Source organism: Peromyscus leucopus, chromosome 8b (genome assembly GCF_004664715.2).
Source record: "Peromyscus leucopus breed LL Stock chromosome 8b, UCI_PerLeu_2.1, whole genome shotgun sequence".
Lineage (NCBI taxonomy): Eukaryota > Metazoa > Chordata > Mammalia > Rodentia > Cricetidae > Peromyscus > Peromyscus leucopus.
In genome coordinates, this window is record NC_051086.1 from 91,753,025 (window position 1) to 91,764,656 (window position 11,632).

At 52.6% G+C, this 11,632-nt stretch overlaps 2 protein-coding genes across 4 annotated transcripts; both read left to right on the forward strand.

Annotated features, from left to right (window-relative positions):
* The first annotated feature begins 2,193 nt into the window (after nt 1-2,193).
* Ghdc (GH3 domain containing) lies at nt 2,194-6,418 on the forward strand. Of its 3 annotated transcripts, none has more exons than XM_037200958.1 (9): nt 2,194-2,397; nt 2,677-2,951; nt 3,242-3,363; nt 3,485-3,989; nt 4,437-4,629; nt 4,722-4,793; nt 4,867-5,000; nt 5,365-5,450; nt 5,705-6,418. In XM_037200958.1, the coding sequence occupies exons 2-9, from the start codon at nt 2,690-2,692 to the stop codon at nt 5,918-5,920; spliced, it is 1,590 nt and encodes a 529-aa protein (XP_037056853.1). In that variant the 5' UTR covers nt 2,194-2,397; nt 2,677-2,689; the 3' UTR covers nt 5,921-6,418. The 3 variants fall into 3 exon arrangements, with proteins under 3 accessions (XP_037056853.1, XP_028712695.1, XP_037056854.1); XM_028856862.2 differs by having other exon boundaries at nt 2,194-2,314; XM_037200959.1 differs by lacking the exons at nt 5,365-5,450; nt 5,705-6,418 and adding an exon at nt 5,253-5,356 and having other exon boundaries at nt 2,194-2,314.
* A 3,180-nt stretch (nt 6,419-9,598) lies between these two features.
* Hcrt (hypocretin neuropeptide precursor) lies at nt 9,599-11,398 on the forward strand. Its single transcript, XM_037201192.1, has 2 exons — nt 9,599-9,661; nt 10,874-11,398. The coding sequence occupies exons 1-2, from the start codon at nt 9,599-9,601 to the stop codon at nt 11,243-11,245; spliced, it is 435 nt and encodes a 144-aa protein (XP_037057087.1). The 3' UTR covers nt 11,246-11,398.
* Nucleotides 11,399-11,632: the final 234 nt, after the last annotated feature.

Sequence of the window (11,632 nt, forward strand, 5' to 3'; positions counted from 1 at the left end):
GTGGAAGAGGTGGCTCAGAGGTTAAGAGCACTGGCTGCTCTTCCAGAGGTCCTGAGTTCAATTCCCAGCACCCACATAGTGGCTCAGAACCATCTGTAATGAGATATGGTGCCCTCTTCTGGCATGAAGGGATGTGTGCAGATGGAACACTGTATACATAATAAATAAATAAATCTTAAAAAAAAAAAAAAAACAAAAAAAAACTGCTGGGCAGTGGTGGCGCAAGCCCTTAAACCCAGCACTCAGGAGGCAGAGCTAGGTGGATTTCTGAGTTGCAGGCCAGCCTGGGCTACAGAGCAAGATCCAGGACAGGCTCCAAAGCTACACAGAGAAACCCTGTCTCGAAAAAAACCAAAAAAAAAAAAAAAGAAAAGAAAAGAAAACAAAAAACTGTACATGGTACCAAAGGACCAGGGTTCAATTCCCAGCCCACACATGGCAGCTCACAACAGTCTGTAACTCCAATTTCAGGGGATCCAGCACCCTCACACAGACATACATGCAGGCAAAACACCAATGCACATAAAATAAAAACTAAAATAAAAATAAACTAAACAACTATTTCAAGCGTGTTTTTCCTTGAGATAAAGTCAGTGAGTAAACTCAGTCACAGGTAAATTTGACCAAATTATATATGACAAACAGTGCTGTGAGGTCATCGTACTTAAAGGACTGGCCATTGGATAGTAAACTGTTTCTGCTTGTCTGTATAAAAGGGCAAGCCCTGTCTTTAGATTTCTCAGCAGATTGCCTGTGACACACTCGGAATTCGGGCTTAACAGCTGCAAAGGTGAAAGTCATTTTCTTTCTTTTCTTTTCTTTTTCCTTTTTTCCCCAATTTTTCGAGACAGGGTTACTCTGTACAGCCTGGAACTCACTCTGTAGACCAGGCTGGCCTCAAACTCACAGAGATCCACCTGCCTCTGCCTCCTGAATGCTGGACTTAAAAGTATGCACCACAATGCCTTGTAGCAGGAATCTTAAATGGTCTTATTAATAAAATCAAACTTGAGGCCAGTTATTGGGGTGAACTCTGGAAGATCAGAGACGTAGAACAAGCCACAATTTCCTCACCTTGCTGGATCCTCAGCTGATCCTGTTTCCTCAGACTGAAAGCCTCTGAGTCCTCATCCAGAATGAATCTCAGCTGAACTGCTGCTCGAAAGCCTGAAAGCTTAACCAGCCAAATGCCTCCAGTTCCTGGTCTCCACGCTTTATATACCTTTCTGCTATCTGCCATCACTCCCTGGGATTAAAGGCTCACCTCTTGGGATTAAAGGCGTGTGTCACCATGCCTGGCTGTTTCCAATGTGGTCTTGAACTCACAGAGATCCAGAGGGATTTCTGCCTCTGGAATGCTGATTAAAGGTGTGTGCTACCACTGCCTATCCTCTATGTTTAATATTGTGGCTGTTCTCTTCTCTGGCCCCAGATAAGTTTATTAGCGTGCACAATATTTTGGGGAACACAATACCACCACAGTGCCTGGCTATTGTTTATTCTTATTCTTATTCTTTTTTTTAATTTATTTATTTATTTATTTATTTATTTATTTATTTATTTATTTATTTATTTATTTTTGAGACAGGGTTTCTCTGTATAGCTTTGCACCTTTCCTGGAACTCACTCTGGCCTCGAACTCACAGAGATCAGCCTGCCTCTTTCTCCCGAGTGCTGGGATTAAAGGCGTGTGCCACCACTGCCCTACTGTTTATTCTTTACACCAGTATCAGGCTACAGAGCCCAGACTAGCCTGGGAACATACTTAAGCCAATCTTCTTCCCCAGCCTCCCAAACGCTGCGTTGCCCACTGCACCCTGTACGATTTTTTTTAAAGACAAGATCTCCACATAGCTCTGGCTGGCCTTCAACTTGTTATACGGCTGAGGATGACCTTTAACTCCCAATCCTCTTGCTGCCCCATCCGTGAGGGCTGGGATGACAGGTGTGCACACCCACACCTCCGCGGCTGTGGTTTTCAGCTGTTCTCAAGTCTGAGCCTGTTCCAGGATGGAGTGCAAACACTCTTTCCACACGCCTTCTTTTCTCTTTCTTGAGATCTTGCTACCCTGGCCCTAACTCCCTCATCTGCCAACCTGAGCCCGTACCCAACTTGTCACCCTTTAGGTGACCTGTTCCTTTAAGAGCACCCCCACCCCGCCCCGCCCCCAGGATCCGCCCAGTCGGGCCGGATTTCCTGTCCGAACCCTACCCTTTAAAGTCATCTCTTCAACTTTCTGGATTGCTGGGTTCAGAAACCAGAGACACTGAGGGATCTGGGGTGCTGAAAGTAGACAGAAGTAGGCTGTGACAGGTGCATATATACCCAAGGCTCTAGAGGGGAAGGGGACCAGGACAGGGAAGATCCCGAGAGAAAGTAAAGTCACTTGGGAGCCGGTAAGATGTCATACGTCTTGCCCAGCCCTCTCTGTGCCTTCCGAGGGAGGAGCTGGCCGAGCAGTTCTTCCAGCTACAGGGCTGGGGACTCGAGGGTGCCTGTCAGTAGGACCCCAGAATCTCGAGGGTCTGTCTGTCTTCTGTATTGCCTGCCCAGCAGGGCCTGGCTTCCTCCCACTGACTTCTTCCTCGGTTTTCTGTGTACAGTGGAGTGTGGGGGAAGACATGGTTATCCCCTCAGACCCCCTCAGACCCCACTCTGTTCCATTCTTCTCCCAGGAGCTACTTGGAGATGCTGCTGTTAGGGCTGCTGCTGCTGCTGCTGCTGCCCCCACTGGCCATGCTGTGGCCACAGAGGTCTCGGGATGCCAGGCCATCCTGGCTGATCCGCCTCCAGCACCAGGTGGCCTGGGGGGCACTGGGCTGGGCAGCCGCCTGGCAGCAGCGAAAACTGGAAGAGAGCACACGGCACGCGGGCCAGAGCCAGCAGCAGGCACTCGTGTGGTGTCTGAAGAGGGCCCAGAGTCCCTGCTGTCTCCCCAGGGGGAACACAGGTGTGTTTCCGACACCCGGGGGAGGTGACCCAAAGAGGGGAAAAAAAAGAAATCCCACAAGACAGATTCTAGAACACAAAGGCCCCTTCATTTACTACCGACACTCTGTGGCCCGACCCAGAGTCCTACCACGACCCATGTCTGCTTCTCCTGTCAAGATGGATTTTCCTTTGCTGGACCCAGCTCTAGCCCTCACCCCACTTCCCATGCCCTTTCTGGGTCCCTTCCTCGAGGGTCTCCACATTCTTCTCTCTTCCTGAGGAGTTTCTGGTATTTTGGGGGGGCTACAGACATGAGCACCTTCCGGAATCATCTCCCACTAACCAAAACCAGCCAAGCCCTGGGGGAAGAAAATGAAGAGAAGCACCTGCCCCCTGCTTTACCCCAGTACCATGGAGAGGCATCTCTGCAGGTAAACAGAGGCACCCCACAGCAGAAAACCCCTGCCGAAGGATGGGCAAAGAAAGCCCATAAGTAGTAGCTTGGGGTCTGATTCTGCAGTCTGAGTGACAGTCCTTCTTGTATCCTTCCAGGCCACCCTGCTGGGTCTAGTAACCCTAAACAAGGCCTTCCCAGAAGTGCTGACTCCAGGAAGCACCGCCTGTGTGACCCCTACATCCCCATGGCCCAGCCCTGTCCCCTGGCTGGGGCACGCCCTGGGCCGGGTAAGCCCCCTTGGAACCAAGGACACTCGGACCCTGCTGCTGGAGGCACTGGTATCCCCAGGGCTGAGGGCGCTGGAGGCCAGGACCGCAGGGGAGCTCCTGGACGTCTTTGTGGGCCTGGAGGCAGACGGTGAAGAGCTGGCTGAGGCCATAGCAGCCGGGAACCTAGGAACAACGCCTCTCCCCAGAAGAGCAGCCGAACTTCAGGAAGCCCTGGAACAGGGACCCCGAGGATTGGCCCTTCGGCTCTGGCCAAAGCTGCAGGTGGTGGTGACTCTGGATGCAGGAGGCCAGGCAGAAGCTGTGGCTGCCCTTCGGGCCTTGTGGTGCCAAGGGCTGGCCTTCTTCTCTCCTGCCTATGCTGCCTCTGGAGGTCAGCTTGATGTGGGGACTGGATGCAGGTGGGGCCAGGGGCAGAGCTCACACAGCTAACTGCCGTGCTTTGAGCCACGGCATACACCTATCTTCTTGACTCCTTCTCAGCGCCCCGGGATGGTATGGGTTACTCGCTCTGACTGACAGCACAGCATGCTAAGGTTCACTGAGACACAGCCTCTCACACCACAGACTCCTGGGGTACCAGGATTTCCTTTCATGTCTGATCCCTGTGGAACCACGTCTCTGCCTGCCTCTACCCAGTCAGGACCAGGAGGGGCAGGCTGGACCTGGGGGTGTCCAGAAAAGCTGGAGCAGGAGGATCAGCTGCTCCTATGAGCCGGGCCTGTTGTCCAGAGTGAGGCATTGTGTTCTGCGGGTGCCTGGCAGGAGGGGATGCACCACAAGGTGGTTGACAACAAGAAGATTTTTTTGCTCTCTCTAGGGGTGATGGCCCTAAACCTGTGGCCAGAGCGGCCCCAAGGATTCTACCTTCTTCCCCCTGGAATCCCCTTTGTTGAGCTGCTTCCAATCAAGGCAGGAGCCCAAGAGGAGGCGCCCTCCACTCTCCTTCTTACTGATGTCCAGAGGGAGGAAGAGTATGAGCTGGTGCTGACTGACCAGGCCGGCCTGACCAGGTGATCCTCTACTGGCTCCTGTCACCTCCGATGTCCCGCCCTTTGGGAGGGGACACAAGCTCACTCTTCTACCCAACCCCACTCATCATCAGGTGCCGCCTGGGAGATGTGGTACAGGTGGTTGGTGCCTACAATCAGTGTCCTGTTGTCAAGTTCACCTGCAGGTAGTGACCCCCGGGGATGCCAAGGGGCTGTCCCTGTGCCTTTGGGTCCACTCCCTCCTCCTTCTTCCTTCAGGCTGGGACAGACCCTGAGTGTTCGAGGAGAAGTTACTGATGAGAATTTATTCTCGGCGGCCCTGGCCCAGGCAGTGGAGCAGTGGCCAGGGGCCAAACTGTTGGACCATGCCTGTGTGGAGAGCAGCATTCTGGGTAAGTATTACTAGTAGCTCCTACCTCACTTTCTTGGGTCTGGCTTTCCCCCAACCCATGTTCACCCTGAGCAGAGACATCTAGGAAGGATCCTCAACACACACACAGTCTTCTCTACTATTCCTAACAAAAGCCCCTCCCTCGATCTAACGCCCATCCCTCCCACTACAGACTCCACCCATTTTCATTCCTGATCTGTCTCATATTCAGGAGTGGGTTCTAGGTTTCCCTCTATTTGCTACTTGCCACCAGGAATCGTCTCTCCACTCCCTGAACCTTAGACTAGGGAAGACGTAAAGGCAGAGGCCGATGGCTCTGGCAGCCACCTTGTCCTCAGGAAGTGTACGGGTGGCTTTATCCTCAGACTCCTGTGACGGTTCTGCCCCACACTACGAGGTGTTCGTGGAGCTGAGGGGATTGAGGAATCTGTCGGAGGAAAATCGAGACAAGGTAAAAGATGAGACCAGAGTCTGATTCTAAGTCTCTTTTGCTCTACAAGCTCTCCCCGGTTGTCCTGGGAGTTCAGGGGAAGGGGTACCGAGGAGGGGGACCCCTCTTCAGGGAATCTGGGAAGGGGCATGGGTCCTACAACATGCACTTGCACACCAAAGTCCGAAGTGCAGGTAGCCTTGGGCATGGGCATGCACATCTCGTACACATGCTACCCACCGCAGGGTAGTCTCACTCCATCCTTCTGCTCCTAGCTTGACCACTGCCTTCAGGAAGCCTCCCCTCACTACAAGTCCTTGCGGTTCCGGGGCAGTGTGGGTCCTGCCAAAGTTCATCTGGTGGGGCCAGGGAGCTTCAGAGTACTCCGGGAAGCACTAGCAACCTGCCGCTCCTCCTTCCCTCCTGAAATGCCTCGGGTCCTCAGGCTCAGACACCTGGCCCAGCTCCTGCAGAAGAGGGTGATATCCTAACCAAGGCAACCATCACCAGGCTTCCCTTTGCCTCCTCGCTCCTTCCTTGGGGGTATCTCCAGATGTTGAGGCCTGGACTGGACATTGCATAATATAGGCCCATCAGAGCCATTGGCCTTAGGGAGGCCTTGGACTCATTGGCTGGTATTAAGGTGGAGGCTTTGGTGTACAGCAGAACCCAGCAGTGTGCCCTATGACTGTCCCTTCAGCCTACTCTACTTGACACTGCTGAGGAGTTCTGATGCACCCTGGTGGCTTCCTGTATCTCAGCCCTTTCGTGTGCTGGACCAGGGTACAACATGGGCTGAAAGTGTAGGTGATGCTCCCAGAGTGGCTCCCTCAGGAGCAGGAGCAAATGAACAAAGATCATTGTCTCATGGTCTGAGGTATATCTTGCACAATCTCCTGAAAGGGTGAGACTGTAGTGTAGTGGGTAGCCATTCCAGCTTTGATCTGGAAGTTCCAACCCCCATTGAGACTTCGGCAACTGTCACGCCTGCAAGGCGGGGCCAAGGGAGGCGCCTGGAGACCCGAGATCTGGATGGGCCAGCACTCTCTCTGTTTCGGGACCCTGAACGGTGGAGGTGGACCGAGCAGAGCTCCAGAGAACACCGCTGGACTGCGATACACCTTCCTCAGACCCCATGACCTACCTATCCCTTAATTTGTAAGTTACGCCATTAAATAAATCTCCTTTTAACTACGTGGAGTGGCCTTAATAATTTCACCAATAGCTGGTGCCCAACGTGGGTGCCATTTGTTGCTGGAGAGCTTCTTTCCAGGTCCCACCAAGCCCTGCAGTCCCACAACCCATGAATAAAATAATCATTCAGATGCTTATATTGCTTATAAACGGTATGGCCATGGCAGGCTTTTTGCTAACTGTTCTTATATCTTAAATTAACCCATTTCTATAAATCTATACCTTGCCATGTGGCTCATGGCTTACCAGCATCTTTACATGCTGCTTGTCCTGGCAGTGGCTGGCAGTGTCTCCCCCTCCTTCTTCCTGTTCCCTCAATTCTCCTCTCTCCTTGTCCCACCTATACTTCCTGCCTGGTCACTGGCCAATCAGTGTTTTATTTATATAGAGCGATATCCACAGCACTCTAGCCCACAGGAGTAATCCAGTGTTTAATATTCTTCCTCCCAGCTCTCCTTCCTTCCCTCCATCCTTCCCTCCCTTGTCCATTTTATCATTTGGCTCCCTGGATCAACTCCCAAATAAAATTCTTTTTAAAATATTTATGTATTTATTTTATATTATCTGTGTGCGCCTTCATGTGTGTATGTGGACCGTGTGTATGCAAATGCCTCCAGAGGCCAGAATAAGATTGTGAATTCTTTGAAACCGGAGTTATAGGCAGTTGAGAGCTGCTATGTAGGTACTGGGAACCAAAACCAGGTCCTCTATAAAAACATCAAGGATTCTTGGCTGCTGAGTCATCTCTCCAGAACCTCACATAAAATTCTCATACCCAATGTGGGAGCCCATTTTCAGGTTCCTCGTGGCTTTACCCAGCAGGTCTGCATAAAGAGGATGATTAGGGCCACGGGCCTGAGTGCAGGTGTCTGAGATAGTCTGCACTTGGCTGGGCTGGGGGGAGGTCTTTTGCTCCACCCCCTTGGCGTCTCTATAAAAACCCTGGGGCAGAGACAGTCAGGGCTCCTTGGAATAGGTTCCAGGCCCTCTCCAGGCTATCCTGTATTTTCTGTTTATCTCCACAATCTAAATCCTTCTATCTTATATTTCCTGCTGCTTGCACTCAAGAAAACTCTGGGGAACTGTGGGGTTGGTGGGTAAATGCCCCGCAACCCAGACTCTGGATGCTGCTTTGGGAATGCCATGTGGAGTCCCATGCAGCCCGGTTCAGCCACAGCCTGTGGAGCCCAGCTGGCCACCCTCCTCTCAGCCCTGAGCTCCAGGGTTTTCACCTACTCTGCACACTGGCTTAGGTTAGTCCCAAGAGAGCACACAGGAGCTTCAGCTCCCATCATGGCTTAACAGGACCAAGCAGACAGATGCCCTCTCTCCTCAAATCTTCAGCACAGCTTGAAGTGAAGGGGCTGTTTGTTGCCAGCTTCACCCCCCTGCCTCAGCACCAGGCTCCTTCCCGGCCTAGCCTGTACAAATCACTTCCACAATGAGAAAGGAGGAAGTTATACCTCAAGTCACCAAGTGTCACAGCAGGAAGGAGCCTCAGCACTCCCTGCAGAAAGTGTCCTTAGCAGTGAGGAAACTAAGCCCGAAGGTCAGGAGGCCAAGACCTGCAGGCCCTCCGAAGTCAGTGCTGGTCCAGATCAGCATCCAGCTTTCAGTTCTGCCTCTGAATCGTTTCTCTGTCCTTCTATGTCCCTGCCTGTGGGCTCCTCCTTCTTCCGTCGCCAGTTGCCATCAGCCATTTAAAATTCCCCAACAAAGACTTCCCTAAGGCCCTGGAAAACTTTACCCAACTTGCCTCTCCCTTTAGTTCCATAGAAACTGTGAGGCCCACACCCCATGCCGTGCGAGCAAGCACTATCCCATCCAAGCCTTTGCTCACCTTGTCCCTTCTCAGGCATGCTCTGTCCCCGTACCTACCTAGTAGAAGCTACTTTGCTACTTTTCAAGCAAAATCTTTGAGGGACCACCACCACCCCACCCCACCCCTGTCCCACCCAGAAGGAAGTGACAGTCTAATCACTGGTTTTTGTGGTTTTTGTTTGTTTGTTTGTTTTGGATTTTTCAGGACAGGGTTTCTCTGTGTAACAGTCCTGGCTGTCCTGGAACTCACTCTGTAGCCCAGGCTGGACTCGAACTCACAAAGATCCGCCTGGCTCTGCCTCCCAAGTACTGGGATTAAAGGCGTGCGCTGGCTAATCACCCTTCTTTGCACTGAACTATCCTTGGGCCCAGATGTCACACTCCCACCCCCAGACTTGTGTTCTCCTTGAAAGTGGGGACATGGCTGCTAGAGAGATGGCCCTGTAAGAGCACTTACTACTTTTGCAGAGAACCTGGCTCAGTTCCCAGTGCCCACATAGTGGCTCACAACCATCCATAACTCCAGTTCCAGGAGTCCAAAACCCTCTTTTTGTATTCACAGGCACCAGGCACACATGCAGTGCATATCCATACACACAGGCTAAGAAAATGGGGTCACAATCGGGCAATGGTGGGCACACATTTAATCCCAGCACTCAGGAGACAGAGGTAGGTAGATCTCTGAGTTTGAGGCCAGCCTGGTCTACAGAGCAAGCTCCAAGATGGTCAGGGCTACACAGAGAAACTCTGTCTCGAAAAGCCAAAAGAAAAAAAAAAAGTAGTCGGATGGTGGTGGCACACATCTTTAATCCCAGCACTCAGGAGGCAGAGCCAGGTGGATCTCTGTGAATTTGAGGCCAGCCTGGGCTACAGAGTGAGTTCCAGGAAAGGTGCAAAGCTACACAGAGAAACTCTGCCTCGAAACAAACAAACAAACAAACAAACAAAAGGAGTATGCTTTAAAAAGAAAAGTAAAGAAAAAGAAAAAAAAAGGCACACTGCTGTCACTGTGCCCGTGTAGAACTGATCTACATCAAGAGCTCCTTAACAAGGATGAGTTTGGTGAAGGGAACAGGAGAGATGGAGAGCTGTGGGGTGGGGAGGGCAGGCAGCTCAAGAGCTGTTTCCATGGAGGAAAAAGGCCCTGGAACCCGATGGACCCCAGAGTCAGTGACAAGGAGCGGGGTGGGGGGTGGCAGGGGGTGAATGCTACCCAGGTACCCTCCCTACCCCCCACCCTCCACATACCATGAACAGCGGTTCTTAGGCGGCCACTTCTGCCCCTAATTAGCAACTCGCCCCCTCCCCCATTGTCTCTGGCCAGTGCCCCAGCCAGGGCCTCTTTTGTGAACTCAGATTCCTGGGTGCAAGGTAGCCTCATTAGTACCCGGAGACCGCCCCATCTCCAAGGAACAGGCAGACAGACAAGCGGGAGACCAAGGACAGGGCGGCCATTCTTTGGGTCCAACCTGGAGACAGCTCCAATGAAAGATGCTAATCTTAGACATCCCTTTGTCTGGTTTAAAGTGGACGCAAGTGCTCATGTCTCTGCCCCCCACACACCTCAGAGCACTATAAACCCCTGGCCCCTGGAAGCAGGCCACAGTCGAAGACCGCCTCAGACATCTTGGGTATTTGGACCACTGCACTGAAGACACCCTCTTTCCAGATTGCCCTGCTCTGAGCTCCAGACACCATGAATCTTCCTTCTACAAAGGTAAAGAGCTAGGAATAGGGGCGAGCCTCATCAAACTACTGAGGCCACTAGAGTGCTTGCCCACGGGCTGGGCCCAAGATGATCCTTCTCATGGAGCACTGAGGCAGGAGTCTGGGTGCTGATCTGGACTAGCACAGCCTTGACTTGGGAGGGATCCCGGCAGTGAGCCTGCTTGGTTAACACTAGTTACGCCACTTTCTTAGAGGCTCGTGTTTATTGAGCCCGTGTATTTCAGATGCTTTTGTGATTGTCTTCCAACTCAACAGCCTGGGTAGTAGGAATGATTTAATGCCTAGTTTGTAGGTTAGGAAGGGCTGTCCCAAGAGGGTGAGAAACTGGTCCAAAGCCACAAATGTTCGGTTTTCCCCAGCAAAGGAACAGGCCTGCTGTGTGAGGAGAGGGAAGGGCGACACTGAATCAACCCTTTGTTTCCGCTAAGCTTTCATGTTTGGTTCCCACAGACTCAGACACACCTGTCTGCAGGTGGAGGAGTAAGCCTTTAAATATGTTAAGTATGTTCAACTTATTCTGCCAGCCGAAGTCTATGAGGGCTAGAGGAGATGGCTCAGCTGTGGATTGAAGGATGAGCTGACCAAAGAGCCAGACGCAGGAAACTCAGGGACCGCCAAGCACGACCTCAGGCATGGAGAGGTTCGGAGCCGCCTGGGCATGGAGTGAAACCCATTCGCGCCTTGTCTCGTGTCCCTTTTAGGTTCCCTGGGCCGCCGTGACGCTGCTGTTGCTGCTATTGCTGCCGCCGGCGCTGCTGTCGCTTGGGGTGGACGCACAGCCACTGCCCGACTGCTGTCGCCAGAAGACCTGCTCTTGCCGCCTCTACGAACTGTTGCACGGCGCTGGCAACCACGCCGCGGGCATCCTGACTCTGGGAAAGCGGCGTCCCGGACCCCCGGGCCTCCAGGGCCGGCTGCAGCGCCTTCTGCAGGCCAACGGCAACCACGCTGCCGGCATCCTGACCATGGGCCGCCGCGCAGGCGCAGAGCTAGAGCCACGTCCCTGCCCTGGTCGCCGCTGTCTGACCGCAACGGCCACCGCTTTGGCGCCCCGGGGCGGGTCCGGAGTCTGAACCTGTCTTCAGTCCCTGTCCTGGTCCTATCTTCTCCCCTCTGCTCGCCAGTGTCAGTCTCTAGGAAAACGGCAATAAAGACAAGTCCCTGATGGTGTGGCTAATCTTTGTTCCTGTGTGTCAAGTTCAGGCCTCCAGGGGGCGGGAAAGCATCTTGAGACCTGTGTAGGCTCCAGGGCAGGGAAGGAGCTGTGTTTCTTGTCCTAAATACTTGGTCCGGAAGAACCCAGTTCAAGGAACCTTGCAGAGTCCCGAGGGAGGTGCATGCTTGGGAGAGTGCAAGTGAGGGACTGATGTGTTCCACGTTGTTCTACTATCCACTTTAGTTATTTATTTACTTATTTTATTTTAAAACGGGGTCTTATGTGTACCAGGTTGTCCTCGGAT

What these genes read in the sequence shown, in the direction of transcription:
- Ghdc (XM_037200958.1), top strand. Translation starts at nt 2,690, where the DNA reads ATGCTGCTGTTAGGGCTGCTGCTGCTGCTGCTGCTGCCCCCACTGGCC. An exon ending in TCTCCCCAGGGGGAACACAG is followed by an intron (nt 2,952 to 3,241) that starts GTGTGTTTCCGA and finishes GGGGGGCTACAG; the next exon opens with ACATGAGCACCTTCCGGAAT. An exon ending in GACCAGGCCGGCCTGACCAG is followed by an intron (nt 4,630 to 4,721) that starts GTGATCCTCTAC and finishes ACTCATCATCAG; the next exon opens with GTGCCGCCTGGGAGATGTGG.
- Hcrt (XM_037201192.1), top strand. Translation starts at nt 9,599, where the DNA reads ATGGACCCCAGAGTCAGTGACAAGGAGCGGGGTGGGGGGTGGCAGGGG. An exon ending in AGGGGGTGAATGCTACCCAG is followed by an intron (nt 9,662 to 10,873) that starts GTACCCTCCCTA and finishes TGTCCCTTTTAG; the next exon opens with GTTCCCTGGGCCGCCGTGAC.